We start from the raw sequence: 25,005 nt of genomic DNA, 5'->3' as shown, positions 1-25,005 counted from the left end.
TGATACTTGTTTAATTATACTTCGGTTACTATGCCACACAAGTTGCATCAAGCGAACCATTTTCCCTTAAAAAAAATGTACGGTCTTGTTCGCTTTGAAGAAGATTGGAGGCTGCCTGCATTTTTTTTTTTGCTAAATAGCTGCCTGCAATTTTAATCTGTCTTTTCAAAGTTTGACAGTTTAGGAGGTTCTATTAAATGGTTTATAAATAGAAAATTTAACATTTTTCTGACAAAAGATATAAATCAATATACTAATATAAAGGTTTTAATTATAAACTTGTTGCCAAATGAATTTTTATTTTAAGGTAAATTATACAGCTTCTAGATCAAATTTTAGGGCCCTGAAAGTCCAGCCAAAAAACTTTCAACTCCACTATGAGTCTTGAGTTATATGCTCAACCTAACCCTTGAACATAACAAATATAAGACTAAAGCTAAAATAAATACTCGAGTTTGTGCAACAAGTAGTCAGTTACTAAGCTAATAATTACCTAAAATTAGTGTTTTAACCACTTCCTATGGTGTGTTACCATAGTCATAATTCCACATCATGTGTACAATTTTAGATATTTTTGCATGTCCTGATCATGGACTCCCCCCTAACAAAATTCTGAATTTTCAATGTGTAATCAACTGGCATTTTGGCAAGACGTAATGACTTGGCTTCGCAGCCCTCTAACTTCACAAAATTTGAAACTCTTGCAACAAGTCCAGTAAATTAGGTATTCATGCTCCTAACTTCAAAGTTAAGAAATTTCAAGGTCAAGAACTGTTAGTAAAATAAGAGCTCCAACAATTGAAAGATTACTTAAATTAGACTAAGATCGTCCACTTATAACTTATTTTTAAATAAAACACTGCTAGGTATCCAAAAAAAAATTTGTCAGGGTATCAATTAGTTCCCAAAAAATAGTTACAAAATAACGTATGTCATATTTTTATTGATTACATGTAAATGACCCTATGCATTAACACTAATAACACCAATTAAATTATTCGATACAGCCACATCATTAACACTAATAACACCAATTAAATTATTCGATACAGCCACATCATCCATTCGACGGCACTTTGTAATTATTTTTTGTATCTGTAGCAATACTCCCGAAAATTTACATTCCAGTTACTAGTCGTCAATTTTTGAGTTATAGGAAACAACGGACTTGCTCTTAACCATTAACATTTTCATCACGGATTCACGGTCCTTTAAACTTTCCAAAGACTGTCCAGCTTTTATGGTACATACAGATACAGTAAGTTCATGGCATGAAGATTAAAAAATATGGAATTAAACTCTGTACAAGCAGGACCTGACTTCAATTAAGCCAAGTCAATCTGCAAATGCTGTTTAGAAATCGAAGTTATGAAAACATTATATGCATAAGCTTCATCTCAAATGGTTGCACTTGCACCAGGTCTTACAACATATATCAGGCTGTGATCATAACATATACGGCGCACATAAGCATCCCCTTCAAATGGTTGCATAGATCAGGCTCGTCAAGGAAAACTTTGAATAGTATACCTCCTTAATTTACATGCACATAGATAATCTTGTCTCTCTAATCTTGAAAAAAGTCCAAAAAATATCTACGAGGTAGCCCTCAAAATTGAATTGAAATATGAGATCACATGGAAAACAACTAAAGAAACATAAATGATAAAGTAGGGCCGCTGGCTATAGGTCTTCCTCTTCTTCCCTAATTTCCTAAGTTGTCAAAAATTTCCATCAAAAAGCTTGACTGGCTCATGCATGACGTTAGATATATATGTCAGCATTAGTTAGGTTTAGCCTATATAAACCGGGGTCATACTCTCGTATTTCGATAATTCAAGTTTAAAGGAGCAAAAAGATGAGGCTCTGTATTGTGACGATCTGCATTTTGGCCCTGTCTTTGGCAATTTCTGCAGAACAATGTGGAAAACAGGCTGGGAATGCTTTATGCCCAAATAGAATGTGTTGCAGCCAATACGGGTGGTGTGGCACCACACCTGCCTACTGCCGTAATTGCCAGAGCCAGTGTGGTGGCTCAACGCCTTCCCCTGGTGGTGGTGGTGGTGGTGGTGGTGGTTCAACACCTGCCCCTAGTGGTGGAGGTGGAGATGTTAGCTCTATTATTAGTGAATCTCTCTTTAATCAAATGCTTAAGCATCGGAATGATGGAAGTTGCAAGAGTAATGGTTTCTACACATACAGTGCTTTCATAAACGCAGCAAAATCTTTCGGTGGTTTTGGTACTACTGGAAGCACTGACCAGCGTAAACAAGAACTAGCAGCTTTTTTGGCTCAAACATCTCACGAAACTACAGGTAAAAGTAGTTTTCTGCACACAGGCTAGTTGCATCATAGTCAATTCAATATATAACACACAAAAGATGGTCAATGGTCTTTCAGGTGGATGGGCAAGTGCACCAGACGGTCCATATTCATGGGGATATTGTTTCATAGCAGAGAGAAACAATCCGGGTACATTCTGCACTTCCCCAGACTGGCCTTGTGCTTCTGGAAAACAGTACTACGGTAGAGGACCAATCCAACTCACCCAGTAAGTCCATCGATATTTATTAGTTACTAGTCAGTCCTAATAACTAAATTTAGTTGTAAGCTAACGATCAAACTTTGATCTGGACTAATCGATCAGTAACTACAACTATGGCCAAGCTGGAAAAGCAATTGGAGTGGACCTCATAAATAATCCTGATCTAGTAGCTACAGATGCAACCATATCATTTAAGACAGCTATATGGTTTTGGATGACTCCCCAAAGCAACAAGCCATCAAGCCATAATGTGATCACCGGGAGATGGTCTCCTTCTGCTGCAGATAATGCAGCAAATCGTGTCCCTGGATTTGGTGTGATCACCAATATTATAAATGGCGGACTTGAGTGCAATAGAGGGACTGATAGCAGAGTGCAGGATAGAATTGGCTTTTACAAAAGGTACTGTGACATCCTCAGAGTTGGGTATGGAAATAATCTCGACTGCAACAATCAAAGGCCATTTGCTTGATCTATTTTGTTCTAACTTTCAGTTAGCTAGATCAACCAGTAGAGATGTACGGGGTTGCCCAAATACTGTTAATGATCTAGCTACTTACTTCTACATGAATAAAGTGTTACCGGGATTATAAATAAATTTGATGATTTTCTCAGAAATAAATAAAGCGTTGAATTAGTATGATCACTGAAAATAAAACACAAGAATAATATTAAATGTAACCGCCTATACAATTTATATATTTGAAATGATGCTATTATGCCCAAAAAAAGCAAACTTTGATGTCCCTTCAGAGCCATGTACTCAACTTATCTTAGACACTATGATAGTAATTGATAAACAAACACTAGCTACTCAGTCAAGTGTTTTAACCACTTGTTCTACTGATGTATTATAATTTACAGTCATGCACAAATTATTTGAATGCTGCAAGTCATAATCATCAACTTCTACCAAATAAAATTCTGAAGTATATTTACTATCGATTTAACTGACAAGTCATAAAAATTAGCATCTGAATTCTGAAGTGTGAATTTGATTCAAAATCTTCACCACTAGCATTATCATCACAGCCCTTCCATGATATATTTCTGCTCCATTTCCGGTTCATGACTTGAAAATTGTAAAAACGCGGAACTCAAATGAAAATTATGATTTCATTTGAAGCCAAGTCAATCTACATATGTATTTTACAAGTAGAAGTTTTCAAAACATAAATGCAATGGTTGCACTAGGTTATCATAATTTATAGGACATACAAAAGCTTAATCTTAGATTGCTGCTGCACCAGGTTATAAGACATATATCAGGCCCGTCCAGAAAAACTTGTATCAAAATGGATAAGCATAAAGTAATCTAGTTCTTGCTCACTGGATTGCTCGTGCTTGACTTTAACTTCCTTACCATGCATGTCTTCGTGCTCGTGCATATATCAATAGGAACAAATTATGTATTCCTCTAATTTTCTAAAACAAACCAAATATGTCTATGAAGTAGCCATCAAATTTGAATTGAAACATAAATTTGTGAGATAACATGTAACACAATTAAAGATGTTAAAACAATCTGCGATTAATACATATAATCAAACAAATGTGTGCGTGAGTAAACGAAATCAAACGGAGGAACAAAAGATATACACAGAAGAGAGATCCTCGAGTCCAGTTGAAACTGTCTCCTTAAAGCTATTTCGCCTCTCACCGTATGCGCGAGTCGATAGCCTCCCAGGATAAAACGAGATAGCGGCGGCGTTACGGATAAGGAGCACCTTCAGCGAGCTTGAACGGGTACAAAACTATCACCGAGAGAGAGAGAGTTTTGTATTTAAAGGCGAATATGTTTTTGGTGTGTATAACCCTAACGCCTTAGATGTGTTTATATAGATGTAGATAGACTTGTGCGCTACTCTTTTCCATAATTTAATATCATTAATTATGGAATCAGTGTAATACTTGCAAGCTACTCTATTCCATAAATAATCTGAAACAGAATCAGATTAAATATATCAAGACATACACCATATCAATTAATCTGAAACAAAATCAAATTAATTTATGCCATAATATTTGAGCCAAATTCTAATGGAAAATAATAATTTCCATTATTAAGAGAATATCATCATATCTTACACATCTTTTAGTCATAATGCTCAAAAATATGACTTACCAATATGGGACTTATACCCATATTTTCCAACAATCCCCCATATGGGTGAGATTGGTGATCTTAGTAGCACACACCAGACATACAGACAGACACGGAGTTTGACTTGGTGATAGTTTCTTCGATCAGATATAGCATACGATAGGTAGAGAATGCTCCTTGAACCTTCGCTCGAGTAAGCATACCGACTTTACTAGTAGACAGTAGACGTGCTTGTCCTTGAACTGTTCGACCGTTTGTGTAAACGATGATATACTTATCACTATATCGTTTCTGACTCGTTCAGCTCTCATGAGTATGTCCATTTTGGCCATGGAACATCGTCCTGGTTCTGCAGAAGTTTCTAAAGAATTGTGCCTCACAATTCTCCTTTGAAGCGGCCCCACTTCTCTCCCACATAGGTGATCTTTATCTTATAGAGTAACCCGCGTTTACTTAACTGAATTCCATGCGTTCACTCCCGAGCTCCATGTATTCATCAAAGATCATTAAAAGCTCAAAGCTTAACCTCGTACCTTACGGGTCTCACTGTTTCCTCATCATAGGAACAGGCCAGGGGTTACCCCCACAGTGATTTGGTCATCATGATTTAGTTGTCCCATTGAACCAAGTTCTTGGGATCTCCAGTCAGCAATGGTTGGGTGTCCACCATGATGCCGTTAAGCAATAGGCTTAAGGCCCATCCCTCTCGATGATTTCTCAACTACTTCTCTTGATAACCCTTTGGTTAGTGGATCCACGATATTAACTTTTGACAGTATATAGTCAACAGTGATAATTCCGGTTGAAATCAATTGTCTAATGGAACTGTGTTGTCGTCGTATATGACGAGACTTTCCATTATACATCGTGCTCTGTGCTCTGCCAATAGCGGATTGACTATCACAGTGAATCCCAATTGCAGTTACAGGCTTTGGCCATCTTGGAATATCCTCCAGAAACTGACGTAGATATTCAGCCTCTTAGGCGCATTTATCTAGTGCCACAAACTCAGCTTCCATCGTGGAATGAGTTATCACCGTTTGTTTTGAGGATTTCCATGATATTGCCGCTCCAGCTAATGTAAACACATAGCCACTCGTAGACTTAAGTGCTTTCTTGCTAGATATCCAATTTGTGTCAGTATATCCTTCTAATACTGCTGGGTATCTGCCATAGTGCAATCCATAGTCTCGAGTTCCCCTCAAGTACCTTAGTACCCTTATGATCGCTTTCCAGTGATCAGCTCCCGGATTACTCGTAAACCTACTCAACTTGCTAATTGAGTATGCAATGTCTGGTCTTGTACAACTCATGAGGTACATCAGACTACCAATTATCCTCGAGTATTCCAATTGGGAAACAGCTACACCTTTGTTCTTGGATAGGTACAAAGTCATATCCACAGGTGTCCTAGCTTTCTCAAAGTCATCCTTAAGAAACTTCTCAAGGATCTTGTCAACATAATGTGGTTGACTTAATGCGAGACCCTCTGATGTTCTAGAAATTTGAATTCCCAGAATTATATTTGCTAGTCCCATGTCTTTCATGTCGAATCTTGATTTCAACATGTCCTTGGTAGATTTGATCACTTTATCATTGCTTCCGGCAATAAGTAGATCATCTACATATAGCGTCATCATGACATAGCCATTGTCATTCTCCTTGACATAGCTGTTCTCGTTATCCTTGTAATAGGCACAGCTATCACATTCATTGATTTTGAAGCCATTGGCCAGCACGACCTCATCAAATTTTTCATGCCATTTCATAGGCGCTTGTTTCAAACCATACAATGATTTCACCAATCTACAAACTTTCCTTTCTTGTCCTGGGACAACAAACCCTTCGGGTTGTTCCATATAGATTTCCTCATCTATGTCCCCATTTAGGAAGGCTATTTTCACTACCATTTGATGTACAGTTAGATTACGCATTGCAGCAATAGCAAACATCATCCTTATGAACATTATTCTCGTTACAGGAGAATATGTATCAAAGTAATCAAGGCCTTTTTGTTGCTTGTATCCTTTAATTACAAGTCTGGCCTTATACTTATCAATAGTGCCATCAGTTTTCAACTTCTTCTTGAAAACCCACTTGCTACCTAATGGTTTGCAACCAGTTGGCAAGTCCACTAATTCCCAAGTATGATTTTGCATAATTGAATCAACTTCATTCTTGATGGCCTCTTTCCACATAGGTCCATCAGGTGAGGTAACCGCCTCCTTATAGGTTTTTGGGTCACCTTCTTCGAGCAAATAGGTCATAAAATCAGACCCACAGGATTTCTCCGTTCGTTGTCTTTTGCTCCTTCTCACTACCCCCACATTTTTGTCTTCACTTTCGTCACTCTCATTATCGTCATCTACAGACTCATGAGATCGTTTAAACGTCGTAGGTTGTTGGTTTCCTGGATTACAGGGAAACTGCATTCCTTGATTCCATAATGGTATTCTTTTGAATATCAGGAATCTTGGATTCATGAACAAGAAACCGATATGCAGTACTATGTGGAGGATATCCGATGAAAATACAATCCACAGTCTTAGGACCTATCTTCACCTTCTTCGGTGTAGGGATCAGTACCTTTGCAAGGCACCCCCACACTTTCAGGTGTTGGTAACTTGGTTTCTTTTTCTTCCACATTTCATAAGGAATTACATCCTTATTCTTGCGCATCGTAATATTTAAAATATTATTTGCGCTTAAGATGGCTTCTCCCCACATCGATTGTGGAAGCCCAGAGCTTAACAACATCGCATTCATCATTGTGCGATTCTTCCTTTCAGCCACACCATTTGACTGAGGGGAGTATGGTGCAGTGACCTCATGGATTATACCATGTTGTGAACAGAATTCTCCAAATGGTCAACATATTCACCCCCACGATCACTTCGTATCGCTTTGATTTTCTCAGTCTGTTGTGTCTCAACTTCTTCCTTATAGATTTTAAATTTATCTATAGCTTCGTCTTTGCTTTTCAACAAATATACATAGCAGTATTTTGTACAATCATCAATGAATGTAATAAAATACTTGTTTTCTCCTCTTGTTGGAGCGAATTTTAAATCACATATGTCGCTATGTATTAGGTTTAGCACTTTGGTGTTCCTTTCCACACGTTTAAATGATGATCTCGTTAATTTTGCCTCAACACAAGTCTCACACTTATGTTTTGAATCGATAGTAAGTTTAGGTATGTATTCTTTTGCACTTAAACGTCATAAAGTGTCATAATTTACATGTCCTAATCTAGCATGCCATAAATTAGGAGACTCAAGCAAGTAAGCAGAAGAATTCTTCATTTCATTATCGTCCTTAACGGACATTACATTGAGCTTAAAAAGCCCATCGGTTAAATAACCCTTCCCTACAAACATACCACTCTTAGACAAAATTACTTTATCTGACTCTATTACAATGCGAAAGCCATGTTTACTCATCAGAGAACCAGACACAAGGTTCTTGCGAATATCAGGCACATAAAGTACATTCTTCAAAGTCAGATTCTTCCCAGAGGTCATCTTCAGGATCACCGTGCCTTCACCCTCAATGGTAGAAGTTGTTGAATTCCCCATGTAGAGCTTCTCACCAGCATCAGAAGCTTTGAGGCTAGAGAAAATCGCCTTGTCTGAGCAAACATGCCTAGTAGCACCAGTATCAATCCACCATTCACGTGGATTAGAACCGACCAGGTTCACTTCAGAGACCGTAGCACAGAGGTCTATATCACCCATATCCTTGGAGATATTCTCTACCATGTTTGCTTCTTTCTTCTTGTTGGGCTTCTTGGGCTTCTTGCAGTCAGAAGACCTATGACCAACTTTATCACAGTTGTAGCACTTCCCCTGAAATTTCGACTTCGAAATCCCTCCTTTGGGTGCCAGCTTTGCCCCTTTACTAGAATTAGTCTTCTTGGGCTTGGAGCTTTGAGCATGCTCCACCATGTTTGCCTTCTCAGTGGAAACATTAACTTTCTTCTCGGACCCTCTGTTGTCTTCTTCAATATGAAGTCTAACAATAAGATCCTCCATAGACATCTCCTTTCGCTTGTGCTTAAGGTAGTTCTTGAAATCTTTCCATCCAGGTGGAAGCTTTTCAATAACAGCAGCAACTTGGAAAGACTCACTTATGACCATTCCCTCAGCATGAATGTCATGAATGATCACCTGCAGTTTCTGCACCTGACTGACCACAGTCTTAGAGTCTGTCATCTTATAATCAAGAAAGCGGCCAACAATCCACTTCTTTGCCCCAGCGTCCTCGGTTTTATACTTATGGTCAAGTGACTCCCATAAGACCTTAGCTGTTGGCTTCGCGCTGTATACGTTATACAACGGGTCAGACAAACAATTTAACACATAGTTCTGACAGATGTAGTCGGAGTGCTTCCAAGCATCAGCAGCGTACACAGTCTGCATGTTACTCTCAGCAGTGAGCAACGGTGGTTCTTCCTTAAGGAAGCGATCCATATGCAACGTGGTCAGATAAAAGTGCATCTTTTGTTGCCAACGTTTGAAGTTCGTTCCGTTGAACTTCTCAGGTTTTTCAGCATGTGCAGCAGGCACAGTTGGCATAACAGGTGCAGCAGGCACCACAGGTGGAACAGATGGTACGTGCGTCTGTAATACAGGTGTATGCACACCAGTAGGTACCGCAGGTATGATCGGAGGAGTGAATCCTGCCGATATCTGTCCAAGAGGAACACTAAACTGTCCAATGACAGTGTGTCCCACAGGCACATGTCCCAAAGGCACATGTCCAACAGGCGTTTGACCCCCATCAGATCGTACGATCCGTGCGTTAGGGTTAATCGGCTGCTGGTGAACCCCATCAGATCCAGTGATCAGTGCGTTGGGATCAACCGTCATGTTCATCGGATCGTTTACAGTTTGGTTCTCCATCGATCTGTTACTCAATCAAAACAAGCAGATACAGATGTATCAGTCACAGATGTATAAAATAAATAGCTTTAAGATTGTTAAAACAATCTGCGATTAATACATATAACAAACAAATGTGTGCGTGAGTAAACGAAATCAAACGGAGGAAGAAAAGATATAAACAGAAGAGAGATCCTCGAGTCCAGTTGAAACTGTCTCCTTAAAGCTATTTCGCCTCTCACCGTATGTGCGAGTCGATAGCCTCCCAGGATAAAACGAGGTAGCGGCGGCATTACGGATAACGAGCACCTTCAGCGAGCTTGAACGGGTACAAAACTATCACCGAGAGAGAGAGAGTTTTGTGTTTAAAGGCGAATATGTTTTTGGTGTGTCTAACCCTAACGCCTTAGAGGTGTTTATATAGGTGTAGATAGACTTGTGCGCTACTCTTTTTCATAATTAAATATCATTAATTATGGAATCGGTGTAATACTTGCAAGCTACTCTATTCCATAAATAATCTGAAACAGAATCAGATTAAATATATCAAGACATACACCATATCAATTAATCTAAAACAAAATCAAATTAATTTATGCCATAATATTTGAGCCAAATTTTAATGAAAAATAATAATTTCCATTATTAAGAGAATATCTTCATATCTCACACATCTTTTAGTCATAATGCTCAAAAATATGAGTTACCAATATGGGACTTATACCCATATTTTCCAACAAAAGAAACATAATCGACGGGGGCTGCTAACTGACTGTCTTTATCTGCTTCCCTCCTCTACCTGAAGAAGTCAAATACATCCATCAAATAGATATATTATCAGAAAAGTTATCTATATAGAATTTACCCTTCAACTTTGTAGGCAACCTTTTATCACACAATCACACAACACTCTCTATCTGGCCTGACTTCACTGGAAGCTCAGTCATAACACGAATGCAAATGGTTGTACTAGGTTATCATAAAATTTGGGACGGAGGGAGTAGACTCTAACCTCCTTACAGAGCATGTCAACTTCATATACCAATAAAAACAAATTATGTAGTCCTCTACTTTCTAAAACTACTCAAATATGTCTATGATATAGTCATCAAAATTGAACTGAAACATAAAATATGCGGGATCACATGTATCACAATTAAAGAAACATAATCAATAGGGGCTGCTAACTGACTTTTTTCCCGCTTCCATCCTCTCCCTAAAAAAGTCAAAAACATCCATCAGATAGACTGATTATTTTAAATTTGTACAAGGTTAGATATGTCAGTTAGTAAAATTTTATCCTATAAATTGGTTCATGTGCCATACTTTCATATATCATACTTTCATTTATCGATTACTAAGTAGCATAAAGATGAAAATCTGGATAGTGACAATCTTCATATTGGCTTTGTCTCTGGAAACTTTTGCAGAGCAATGTGGAAAACAAGCTGGGAATGCTTTGTGTCCAAATGGAATGTGTTGTAGCCAATATGGGTGGTGTGGCACCACATCTGAGTACTGCAGCAAATGCCAGAGCCAGTGTGATGGTTCCACACCTGCCCCTGGTGGTGGAGGTGGAGATGTTAGCTCTATTATTAGTGAATCTCTCTTTAATCAAATGCTTAAACATCGAAATGATGGAAGTTGCAAGAGTAATGGTTTCTACACATACAGAGCTTTCATAAATGCAGCAAAATTTTCAACGGATTTGCAACTACAGGAAACACTGACCAGCGTAAACAAGAAGTTGCTGCTTTCTTGGCTCAAACATCTCACGAAACTACAGGTAATATAGATACTGTTTGGTTGCGATGATAATATATCTTAAATATGACATGTGAACCAGATGGTCCATATGCATGGGGATATTGCTTTATATCAGAGAGAAACAATCCGGGTACATTCTGCAGTTCCCCAGACTGGCCTTGTGCTTCTGGCAAACAATATTACGGTAGAGGACCAATCCAAATCACTCAGTAAGTGCATCAGTATCCATTAATTTACTGATCGTCCTAAAACCTTAATTCTATTTTAGATTGAAAATATGTTTTGGACTAATTGATCAGTAACTACAATTATGGCCAAGCTGGAAAAGCAATCGGAGCAGACCTCATAAATAATCCTGATCTAGTAGCTACAGATGCAACCATATCATTCAAAACAGCTATATGGTTTTGGATGACTCCTCAAAGCAGCAAGCCATCAAGTCACAATGTGATCATCGGAAGATGGTCTCCTTCTGCTGCGGATAATGCAGCAAATCGTGTCCCTGGCTATGGTGTGATCACCAATATCATAAATGGTGGTCTTGAGTGCAATAGAGGGACTGATAGCAGAGTGCAGGATAGAATTGGCTTTTACAAAAAGTACTGTGATATCCTCGGAGTTGGGTATGGACATAATCTCGACTGCAACAATCAAAGCCTTTTTCTTGATCTATCTTGTTCTAAATTTCAGGTAGCTAGATCAACCAGTAGAGATGTACGGGGTTGCCCGAACACTGTTACTTTAATGACCTAGATAGTTACTTATACATGAATAAAGTGTCACCGGGATTATAACTAGCTAATAAATACCCAGTTAAGTCTTGATAGAGCTCCGAGCTGATCGTTAGGCTCGACTCGACTCGTTAAGTAATCGAGCTCGAGTTCGAACAAGAAAATATGCTCGTTAAACTTATCGAGTCGACCCAAATTTTACAAGTAGTCGACTCGAACTCGACTCGAGATCGACTCGACTCGTTAAACTCGACACGAACTCGACTCGATAAGTAATATGCATAAAAAATCTATATATGTACATGAGCATTCTCTATTTTAAATCTTAAGTGGTAATCTGATGGAGTTTCATCTCTGAGACTTAAAAATATCTATCTATTATATATATATATATATATATAATAGCCCAACATAGGGCATTGGTGAGACATTTTATTAAATTTAAATGGTGAGACATTTTATTTAGCTTGAAATGTCTAAATTGCCTTTGTAGTTACCATTTATAAAAAATGCTTTTGATGGGAATCAAACCCTAATCTTGCAAATACTCTATACAAGAGCATACCATTAAGGTACTAATTCATATGAAAAAATTAATATTTAGTATTATATCTACTGTGACTAATGAATAATTTTTAATTATCTATCTTTTTTTACATTTGCTATGCTTAGCCCAACATAGAGCATTGGTGAGACATTTTATTCAATTTAAATGGTGAGTCATTTTATTCAATTTAAATGGTGAGTCATTTTATTTAACTTGAAAAATTTAAATTGCCCTTATAGTTACCATTTATAAAAAAATGCTTTTGGTGAAAATCGAACCCTGGTCTTGCAAATACTCTATACAACAACATACCACTGAGGTACTAAATCATATGAGTTGTTAATCATATAGATATTAGATATGTTTGTGTGTTTTGAAGAAGTTAATATTTAGTATTATATTTACTGTGACTAATGAATAGTTTTTCATTATCTGTCTTTTTTTTACATTTGCCATGCTTTTAGTGGGAATCGAACCCGGTCTTAAAAATACTCTACACAACATAATACCACTAAGTCATGCAACCATATATATACACATATGAGATATGATTGTGTGTCTCGAAAAAGTTAATATTTGGAATTATATATATTGTGAGTAACGAATATATCAGGGCTTAATGCTCCTAAATGCATGGGTATTTTTATGATTACATAATTTTATTAAAAAATTAGACTATTAAAAATACACTACGTGCTCATATAACTCTCTTAAGTACGTACTTTGGGATATTTTTCTCCAAATTTTAATCATCTATTTCTTTTTATATTTTCTACTTTAGTCATTTAATCAAATTGACCGTAAAGTTATAAAAGTCAACAATAATAAGATAAACTGAGTACTATTATGTGTCCCTATGGGTAAAACTATTTCAAATTTTTATTTGGACTAATATATTTGAGCTTATTCTGAACTCAGCATCAAAATGTCACTTAATTTCTAAAAAATACTCAAAATTTGACCGTTTTTCACAAATGATGTCAGAGCTTTATCAAGCTAAAATGTATTTTTTTTTACTTTCGAATTTAGTCAACGGGCTAGAAAATGATTGATAATAAGTTGTTTCCACTGATATTTTTCGTACACTTTATTTTAAATTATCAAGGGCTATATACTTTATTTCTAACAAAATCGACACAAACTAAATTTTTTTAAATTATACGCTATGTATTCTAAAACATTATTATATAATGACTCGTGATAGCCCAACATGGGGCTATTTGTTCAAAAGACATTTTATTCCATATAAATATTAAGATAATTTATTCAGTTTAAAATGTCTACATTTTCATTAGACTTACAATTTTTTTAAAAAAAAATTATTTAAATGGATTCGAACTTGAATCCATACACTAGATTGCACATCTCCTACCACTAGACCAAACACTCACATGTGTTTTTAATTATGCAAATTATATGTGTGTATGAGTGTCGCATGAATTAAAATATAATGACAAACTTATCATTGTGCTTACTTTTAAAAATATAATTAATATTTAGGGTTTTCAAAATTGAGTATAAACACTAATTTAGACATTTTCTTATCAATTGAAAATCACTCATTTGTGTTTTATATCACAAATTATAAGAGTGTGCATATCGCATGAGTGAAGAAATTTTTGATAGTTTAATTATTGTGTTTCTATTAACATATTTTAATATTGATCAAATTTGTATACTTATTGATTCAGATTGTAATATATTATGTATTATATAAGGTCTCTTTATACAATTCTAAATTATTTAATTTAGTGTAAAAATAAAATAATAATGTAAATTTACTATACGTAAATAATTGCACTGAAAATTACGTTACTTGTGTTTTCAATCATACACATGGTATGTATGTGTGTGTGTGCCGCGTGAATAAAATAATATTTGGTATTATTGTTATGATTTATTAACAATTTTTTATCATAATTTTAGTTTTACATATCTTAATTCGGATTATAATATATTATTTCACATTACAATATTAATAAATTATATATAATATAGATGGACTATATTTCAAAGTAGTGTTAAATAATAGTAATAAACTACTACATATGAAAATCAGATCACGCGCCCACCTAATCTTATATTTCCACTCATACACGTGATACATGTGTGCGCGTGTCGCGTATTATAGATATATTTGGTATTTTAATTATTATAACTTATCAAAAATATTTAAACACAGTATTTTTTTGTATTTATTTATTCAAATTATATTATATTACTTTATGATTTAAAATAAAACAAGCAAGTTAGATTAGACTATAAAGTAACGCATACCTTTAGTAAATTGCAAACAACATTTCCACATATGTTGAATCGATGAAGAACATTAGGGACACATCAACCCAATTATAGAGAAGAAAATTTGACAGATAGACCATCATGTACCAATATATATTTCAAACCAAAATCACATCATGTACCAATAAATATTTCACACAAGAACTGTTATGTATGGATGAAACTATGTAAGCTAGAAAAAAACTCTACTTTTATGAATTGGGTACATAAAGAAATTTTTTGTCCACAGTTTTGTTATCTATGTGACTCTTTGCAAATATGGACCAAAAACACAAGTAAGTCGTTTATAAACATTATGCACAATCTTGTAAACTATTAAATATCTACACTACTCATTTCGCAAAACAAAAATATTTCAATTATGAATAGTTTTCATCTATAACTAGGTAATTATATAGCTAAAGTACAACATATTCATCACCAAATAATGAATATCGCACACAGCACAAAATATCGAAAATTTAAAATTTATACTAGAACATGACCCGTGCCTCGCTGTAATATCCGGAACTTAATAATAATAATAATAATAATAATAATAATAAAAATAATAATACTAATAATAACGACTTGAAGATAATTAAAATAAGGAATCTAATATATTGGTAATTAGAGAATAAACAGTTGATAATAATATTTAATCAATTATTAAAATTATATAAATATCTAGAGGCTATATATTTGCACACACAATTGTCTAATTAATTAGAACCCTAATAAGTAAAGTCACGGAGATAAAAAGAGAGGCAGGGAAACAGAGGGGAGAAACAGAGCCATCAGGAGAGAGAAGAGTCAAATACATATGTACGAGTCATTTGGCCGTAAACCAAGTAAGGTGATTCATTCTTGTTCAAGTTTTAGTAGTCTTTTTATATAATTGATTAATTAATCCTATGTACATTCATAATTCATAATGTCACATCACGAAGGAGCAGGTTAACTTAATGGTCTAGTTCGGTAGTTAGAGTTTTAAAAATTCAGATATTAGTTAATAAAGCATGAAAGGGTTTAAAGTATATGCTTATGTTTCATGAATATTAAATTGTAAACTTAATTGATTTTATGGCTTCAAAATCTAAGGTAATCATGTAAAATATAAATATATGTAGATTCAATAGCTCGATCCACCGAAACTGGTTTGTAAAATTAGAGTCAAAATTATAATATTAAAATTAGTAGTAGTCTTAATTAATTATTTGTATGACGAGAGTCTCTTAGTGAATAATAAATTACAAGGATAGGAAGTTATTCATGGATGAGGCTAAGACATTTCTATTTTATTTATTAGAAAGGCTTATTATCTAAGTACGAACAAATCCACAGGATTTGTATTGACTTTAATAATATATTAACTTTAATATGTCAATACTTTTGTTACTAGCTCAGGATTCGAGAATTTAGTGAGAGGTGATTTGCAGATTTTATTAGTTAAGAGGATTGCTATATTTGAGATACAGATTCTATCCCTTTTTATTCAGTGTTACTCTTATTATGATAAATATGTTCATCCTTCTGTTCACTCCGTTATTATTCGTCTCAAATATTTTCACTTTTTAAAATTATTTTAAAATCTGTTTTGAAATATCTAAAAATCTACTTCATCTGTGGTTTTCAAAATTACAAATCTCAAATAATCTTTTTAAAATATTTGAATATATTTTTCCGTTCTTTTTCAAAATTATATGTCTTAGATTTGTTTCAAATATTAAAGTATCCGTTTAGTTTTGTTCTGAAATGTTTAAATATTTGTAGCATCTCCGTTTCGAAATATTTGCATACCTGTCAGTGATTTTAGAAATTATTCATGTTACAAATCTGTTTAGAATATTTGATATATTTGCATCAAGTGATTTTAAACTTTGCGAAACTATTTTGTTTGAACTCTTAGTGTGATTTAGGGTATACCGAGTTAACCAGCTGTAGGGGTACTACAGCCATGTCATTGCGGCAACTGTGACATGACAATTCTGTGACAGTGTGATTGGTCGCGGCTCATCCTTCTGTTAGCCCTTGGGAGGAGCTTTTGGCCATTTTGATATTTGTTCAGGATACGTGGGTGCACCCAGAATTTGATTTGTGATTTGATTTATGGTGACGTTATATATGCCGTAAACGTTATCCATTCTGTTGCACACATTAGGTACCCTATGATGTGTGTATTTGTATCTGTTAAGATCTCGGTATGAAATATCCTAACCCCTCGTTGTTTCAGCCTTACTTATTTTTTTTAATTGTTTATTTATTATAAATTGCAGATTATTTATTTCTGATCTCTTAGTTTTATAAACTGTATTCCAAATCCGTACTGGGCATTTGGCTCATGCCGTATTTTTTTTTTCTTGACAGGTGCTTAGGGGGATTAAAGACTGTGTGATGGAGAGATACCCTATATTTTGTTGATTAGGTCTATATACTTCCAACGTTATTTAGATTTAAATATTTATTAAAGATTATATTAGTGCTCTGTTTGCAAGTTTATGGATTATAGAAATATCTCCTTCAATTTTCCAGAAGGGGGTGTTACACTCGCACGGGTTTTCATGCTAGTTTTCTTCTAATACAGCATTATCCGGGACAACTTCTATATGTATTTTTTTATTTTCTTGCTTTCATTTCAACTCTAAAATGTTTGAGAGATAGATTCAATCAATTAACACAACAAAGTGTCATTTTTAAACTAAAATGAAATCCTAAATCTGCATAAATCAATTTTGAAAATAAGAAGCAAGAAAATAAGACATACTAGTTAATTTGTAAGATAAGAGTAATGAGTCAACTCTAATTGTGAAAAAAGACCAAAAAAAGTTAAAAAATTAATGACCAACTCGAACTCGACTCGAAAAGTTTGTAAACAACTCGAACTCGGCTCGGTTGTTAACGAAATCAAGTTCGAACATTAAAATCTGATCGTTAAATTTTTTGAACTTGACTCGACTCGTTAGGAAAAAATTCGAACTCGATTCGGTTCATTTACAGATGGATGTATTACTCGGTCATGGAATAATCTTTCATGCATGCTTTGGAGACGTAAAACATGGATAAATTATTTGAATGCGGGAAGTCCTTGTCATGGACTTCTACGCAACGCAACAAAATTCTGAAGTATATTTATTATCGATTTAACTGACAAGTCATAAAAATTTAGCATATAAAGTGGGAATACAAAATTTGATTCGAAATCTTCACCAATAGCATTATCATCACAGCCCTTGAACTTTACGAAGACTGCCCAGCTTTCGTGATATATTTCTGCTTCATATTGGGATAGCGGAGCTCAACTAGACTAGGGCCCTAATTGGGAGCAACTACAATGATGATTGATTCTAGTTCATAAATATATGCATTGCAAATCAAGAGAGAAAATACTGAGCAAGAAAAGATGAATTTGCATTATCATTTTTAGCCTCTGCCTTTTACAATCATCTCAGTTTGTCTTATATAGGACAGAGCATTAATTTGGCTACTAGACAAATTAGATAAAACGTTCCTCTACCTAACAACCTTAATTTGCTATAGGATAATAGAATGACAGCTGGAAAATAAAATGACAGTCTATTTCCACGTGCTTAGTACGCTCATGTTGTACAGGATTAGCAGCTATGGCCAATGCTGCTTTATTATCACACTTAATTTGTGTAGATGGCAGATTTTTGAAGCCCAGATCTTTGAGAAGGCTGGATAATCATGTTACTTCACAAGTGGTCATGGCCATTGCACGGTATTCCGCCTCAGCGGATGAGCGAGCCATCACACTCTATTTCTTCGACTTCCAAGATATAGGTGATGTGCCCAGAAATATGCAATAACCTGTAGTAGATTTTCTGGTGGCAAGACAGCTAGCCCAGTCGCTGTCGCAGTAGGCAGTAAGGTGAGCAGCACTAGAGGAGGCTAGTAAGATGCCCTGTGAAGGTGATCCAGCAAGGTATCGAAGGAGGCGTTTTGCAGCTTGAAGGTGTGTTGTTGTAGGGGCATTCATATATTGACTGAGCGTGTGGACTGTGAATGCTATATCAGGGCAGGTTATTGTCAAATATATGAGCTGGCCAAGTAAGTGTTGATAAGGGATGGGGTTGGGAAGTGGGTCTCCAGTAGTTGGTGTGAGTTTGAGGTGAGAGTGCATAGGGAGTGAAATAGGTTTACAATTAAGTAAGCCATGTTCTGTGAGAAGATCGAGGGTGTATTTTTTCTGTGATATAAAAAAGCTAAAGGTTGATCTGTCTACCTCAAGACCTAAAAAATAGCTGATAGGCTCGAGGTCTTTCATATGAAATTGGGAAGAAAACATTTGTTTAAGGTGAGAAATATCAGCCATGTGAGAGCCACAAATCAACAGATCATCCACGTAAACAAGTACAACAAGAGTAGTGGTAGGTGTTTGCTTTAAGAAAAGGCTATAATCAGATTTTGACTGTTTAAAATCAAGGCTGAGAAGGGTTAAAGATAGTTTTGAAAACCATAAATGAGGGGCTTGTTTAAGGCCGTATAGAGCTTTAAGTAACTTGCAAACTAAGTTGGATTTAGAGATACCTTTGTATGCATCATTCAGAGAGATTCTACACCCAAGATGGGTATATCCAGGTGGCATTTTCATGTATACATCTTCGAGAAGCTCTTCATGTAGAAAGGCGTTGGATACGTCCATCTGGAAAGTATACCAGTCTTCTATGGCAGCAACAGCCAACATGGTTCGCACTGTTGTCATTTTGGCAACAGGCGCGAATGTTTCTGTGTAATCCTCTCCATATTTTTGTCTACAACCCAAGATGACAAGACGAGATTTATGTCGTTCAATGCTACCATCCGGGTTAAATTTTGTTTTAAATAACCATTTGCACCCAATTGCTGTTTTGCCTTGTGGGAGTTCAGTTACAGTCCAGGTGCCATTTCGTTCAAGAGCTTCTAATTCATCATTCATAGATGACACACATTGATGTTGTTGGACCGCTTCCTTAAAATGAACGGGATCCTTTGTTGTGGTGACAGTAGCAAGGAAGCAGGTAAAAAATGCATTGATTGACAAATCTGCAATGCTGGCCACTGGTTGTGCAGAATAGTTAGTAACATAATCTTGTTGCCACTGTGGAGGTCGATGAGCCCTTGTAGATCGTCGAACAACAACAATGTCATGTTGTATATCATTGTGAACAGATGGCTGTGAGGTTTGTAAATCATTGTTGGTTGCAGGGGATGGATGCCTTGAGAACTCATCAGAAATATATTCCTCATCAAACATGTGCAGATTTTGAGTTTGAACAAGGTTCGGCATGTTGATTGGGAGAGGCTGCATATAATGTAAACCCGCATTTGGAGAGAAGGGGAATATTTCTTCATGAAATTTGACATCTCTTGAGACAAATTCAACCATTGTGCTCAAGTTTAGAAGTCGATAGCCTTTCTTGGTTGCTGGATATCCTAAGAACACGCAAGGAATACCCCGAGCTGTAAATTTGTCAGTAGAAACATTTGGGTTGTAACTAATGGCAAGACACCCAAATACCCGGATATTATCATAATCAGGAGATTCTGCATACAAAGCCTCATAAGGTGATTTATTACTCAACAAAGGAGTGGGTGACCTGTTAATCAGGTGCACAGCAGTCAAAACACAATCTCCCCATAGGTGCAGGGGCAAATTTGCTTGAAATCGCAAAGCACGAGCTGTTTCCAGAATAAACCGATACTTTCTTTCAACTCTTGCATTTTGTTGTGGCCTACAGGAGCAGCTTGTTTGATGGATAATGCCTTTATCAGCACAAAATTGCTTACACAACACATTCACAAATTCCATTCCATTGTCAGACCGTATAGATTTAATAGAAGCAGCAAAATGGGTCTTGACGTAGTTATAGAAAGCTTTCAACGTCTTCAAGGAGTCTGACTTATTGGACAATAGATAAACCCAAGTGTAACGTGTATGATCATCTACCAAGGTAAGGAAATACCTATAAGTTCCTTTTGTATTTTCTTTATAGGGTCCCCAGATATCTAGATGCACTAAGTCAAATGCTACTTTAGCATGTGATTCACTACTGGGAAATGGGAGTTTAGTGAACCTAGCAAGTGGACAGGTGAGATACACAGTTGAGTAGTGTTTGGGCAAATTAGGAAGATTACTGATCTGTTTAACTTTATCAATAGGCGCATGCCCCAGTCTATGGTGCCAGAGGTTTTTATTAGCACTGGTTGTGGAAATAAGTGACACATGTTGAGATTTTCTATTTGATTCTTGTGTATGATGGGTAAAAGAGTGAACATTAAGCACTGATGGTTTATGTGGATTATAATAATATAAACCATCTCTAGCAATACCTACTCCTACCACTTTATGAGAGCTAACATCAACAATGTAACAATGGTTTGAGAAAAACCGAACTTGACAATTATTATCCTTTATTAGTCTTTGAACAGACAATAAATTGTGCTTAAAATTGGGAACACGCAAGACACCGGTAAGGTTTAAACCATTAGGTAAAGAGACAGTACCTGTATGTGATATTACAGTGGTATCCCCATTTGGCAGATTAATACAAGGTGAGTTACTTGTTGGAGCTGCATTTTGAAGAAAGGTCATATGGGGCGTCATGTGGTCCGAAGCACCGGAGTCCAGAATCCATTCATGATTCAGGTTGGTTGAGTTATGACAAGATATCATTCCAGAAAAATGGAACTCCAGATCATCCTCTGATTTTAGGGCCTTTGTGGAGCTTAACTGTAATTGAGGCACTAGTTGTGTTAATTGCTCGAGCTGCTGATGTGTAAACAATAGGCCTGGACTAGTTGAGTTTGAAGTTGTTGTTGCATTAGCCGCCATCTTGGAGTGTACTGATTTTGAAGGCCATTTAGACAAAGGAGTATTATTCAAAATACGCCCTCTTGGTGCATTGAGGTTGCCTCTGTGTTTTGGATGCCATTGAGGGTATCCAATTACGGTCCAACACCTCTCACGAGTGTGGCCTTTGACATTGCAAGCAGAGCATTGTATAGGCCTCTGATTATCAGAAGAGCGAGGTTGGGTGCTCCTACTGTACATAGCTGATAATTCGAGATCAGGAGTGACTGAATGCAACAGATTTCTTTGTGCTTCTTCTTGCTGAAGGATAGAGACAGCTTGCTCAACACTTGGCAAGGTAGCAGACATTAGTAGCTGACTACGTTGAGGACCATAGACTTCATTTAGTCCATTCAAAAATTGAAAAAGTCTAGCTTCCTCTTGTTGCACCTCTATTTTACTCAAGAAGATTATTATTTCATCAGTGGGGTTAAGAATGGAAGGAGGAAGGTTCATCGAGTCAAGCTCTTCCCACAATATTTTCATTGTGGTGTAATATTCATTAATGGAGGCAGTATGTTGACGAACTTCATAAAGATCTTTGCTTAGCTTATATTCGCGCGACCCATTTGTCAAAGTAAATCTTTTTTCCAAAATTTTTCACATTTCAGATGCATTATTCATAAACATTATAGATTGACAAATAGTTGAAGAAACATTACCTGTTATCCAGGCAATAACCATGTTGTTACAAACTTCCCGCATTTCTGCCTTTGTGTCATCATCTTGTGGCTTGGTTATGGTTCCATTCACGAAACTCAATTTGCGTTTGGAGGCTAGGTTTATTTCCATGGATCGACTCCAAGATCTATAGTCTGCTGAGCCTTGCAGCTTTTCTACTTGCATAGATGTAGCATTGTCTAAGGGGTGAAGAAAGAGTGGGTTTAGCATGTCTTGATAGGATTAGTCTAGCAGGGGTTCCCATTGTAGTCACAGATCTAGTGTAAAGAAGAATAAAGTTTGAGTTTTAAAGATAGAGACTAGAGAGAGAAAAGTAGATCTGAGAGTGTAGAAAGATTAATGATAAGGAAAGATATTTGTTAAGAGAGAAAAGATTGACATCATCAGAGAACTAGGAGAATCTTGTATACAGGCAGGAAAGAAGGCTCTGATACCATGATGATTGATTCAAGTTCATAAATATATGCATTGCAAATCAAGAGATAAAATACTGAGTAAGAAAAGATGAATCTGCATTATCATTTTTAGCCTGTGCCTTTTACAATCACCTCAGTTTGTCTTTATATAGGACAGAGAGCATTAATTTGGCTACCGGACAAAATAGATAAAACGTTCCTCTACCTAACAACCTTAATTTGTTATAATAAAATAGAATGACTGGAAAATAGATGTGATCCCTCATTATACAACTTGCTCTAATTCGGGTGTTGGAGATGTGAGTTTACAAATATGCTAATCCACTTCAATTTTGTCAAGCAGGAAAACTGACTCGAACTCATGCTTCAATGGATTTCGGAACTATGGCCACTTTAAAGAGATGGATGCAAAATTTGTCCTTAAAAGATTTTCATTTATTATTTTGTCCGCACATCTATAAAAAACCTAAATGTAACAAATACTACAGAAAATGAACTAAAATTAATCGTCCGTAGCTGGGGAACATTGCTAGTTAAATTAATGCGCCCATTGGTAACAACAAACACAAATCAAGAGGTCTCCCGCTGTACAATTAATCATCAGGCGGCCATTCATCAGGAGGTCCCCCGCTGTAAAGATTTTCTGTTTAATTGAGTGCCTCAGTAAACCCTCATAAAGGGTGTCCCAGTAGCCCCAGCAGAATTTGCCCCACCAGAATTCGCTACAACTTATATCAAATGCCTCTGCTTCAGCATCATCAGCATAAAAGGGAAAATATATATCCCCGAACAGAGGACACATGGTCCTTCTTACAAGACTTCCATCTCGGCCAAAGGCAAGAAGAAAAGAAGATTGATAGCGGTTGCAGCTTTTACCATAAAAAGAAAGAAAATCAGAGCATCCGGGTAACAACTCAACTTAACATGATACCAACCATGCCACATCTGCAACTCGCTTACCGTTCTCATCTTTGCTATTGGGAAAATATATTACTTCAAACTCATAGGCAGTGCCCTTCATTCGCATATACTCCATTTTTTAAATCTTTCGGAAAAAGAAAATGAACTTGTAAATGAAAAGTGATAACATGAACTTGGAGTTTTGAAGATATCTATACTCTTTATTAATAATCGATCGAACCATGTATAATTTGGTGCTAGAAGTACCAAGATACTAAGGTATCAAATTTTGATACTTACCTGACATAGATTGACTTCTATTCTCTATAAACTTTGTTTTAAACACAAATCGACTTCCATTATTTCTAAATTTTATTTTTTTTGCAAACTAATAAGTAAATTACTAACACGGATTGACTTATATTCTCTGCAAATTTTATTTATTTATAAATTATATTCAAAATCTATTAATTTACGTTAAATTAAGTAAAATAACATATATTTACTTTTATTTTGAAAAACTACTAACTGCAAAATTAACTATTAACACGAATTGACTTTTATTCTCTGTAAACTTTATTTTCTATTAGTCAGTCTCAATCCTAATGTCAGTTTACTTTTAAATTGGATAATATTATTTTAATAATAATTAAAGGGTAGCGGCTGCGGGTTACCTACGATAATAATAAAAAAATATCAAATGACTTTGGTAACATTTAATAACTTTTAAACTGAAAATTATTGATTTAACGATCGTATTTGTTACTGTCCATCACAACGTTTATTTACTTAAAATTAAAAAACATATTTTAACAATAACAAATTTATGGGATGTATTTAGATTATATTAAGTAATATTAAATTAAGTTTAATAATATCTATTTCCTTTTAATTTGTAAATTAATTTTTATCGATAATTAGGTAATAATAAATAAACTATATTGAAAAGGCTAATTATAAGATAATTATCAAATAATATTAATTAATATTAAATTATCCAAAGAACATATATTTGGTTCGTAAGATAGAAATACAATTCGTTTCACAAAAATAAAACTAATATGTTAGATTTTTATATCAAGTAAAATCATGCAAAACTAGAATTATAGTGGAAAATTTCATAACTGATTCGAATCCTTTTAACCACATAACTATATTTTGCAAGTACCAATTTAATATTTAATATTAATATATTAATTTTAATTCGTTTTTCACACAAATTATGAATAATTCTCTACAAATATTAATTCAATTTTTTTAATCTTGGGCCCGTGTTTCGGGTTATCAACTATTAACTATCT

The 25,005-nt window shown here is 35.4% G+C and overlaps 1 protein-coding gene, 1 long non-coding RNA gene and 1 pseudogene across 2 annotated transcripts; all 3 read left to right on the top strand.

The window, feature by feature from the left end:
• The first annotated feature begins 1,767 nt into the window (after positions 1-1,767).
• On the top strand, positions 1,768-3,188 carry LOC141697202 (basic endochitinase-like). The gene is made up of 3 exons (XM_074501482.1): positions 1,768-2,315; positions 2,401-2,551; positions 2,648-3,188. Exons 1-3 carry the CDS (start codon positions 1,859-1,861, stop codon positions 3,015-3,017), a joined length of 978 nt encoding a protein of 325 aa, XP_074357583.1. The 5' UTR covers positions 1,768-1,858; the 3' UTR covers positions 3,018-3,188.
• A 7,696-nt stretch (positions 3,189-10,884) lies between these two features.
• On the top strand, positions 10,885-12,383 carry LOC141697201 (endochitinase-like; annotated as a pseudogene).
• Positions 12,384-15,598: 3,215 nt separating this feature from the next.
• On the top strand, positions 15,599-17,405 carry LOC141696808 (uncharacterized). The gene is made up of 2 exons (XR_012564497.1): positions 15,599-15,708; positions 17,225-17,405. It is a non-coding gene; the product is annotated as an uncharacterized LOC141696808 (long non-coding RNA).
• The last annotated feature ends 7,600 nt before the right edge of the window (positions 17,406-25,005 follow it).

The sequence above is a fragment of the Apium graveolens genome, chromosome 11 (genome assembly GCF_009905375.1).
Source record: "Apium graveolens cultivar Ventura chromosome 11, ASM990537v1, whole genome shotgun sequence".
Classification (NCBI taxonomy): Eukaryota; Viridiplantae; Streptophyta; class Magnoliopsida; order Apiales; family Apiaceae; genus Apium; species Apium graveolens.
Note: the sequence above shows the minus strand (reverse complement) of the source record. Positions and strands in the feature narration are given on the sequence as shown.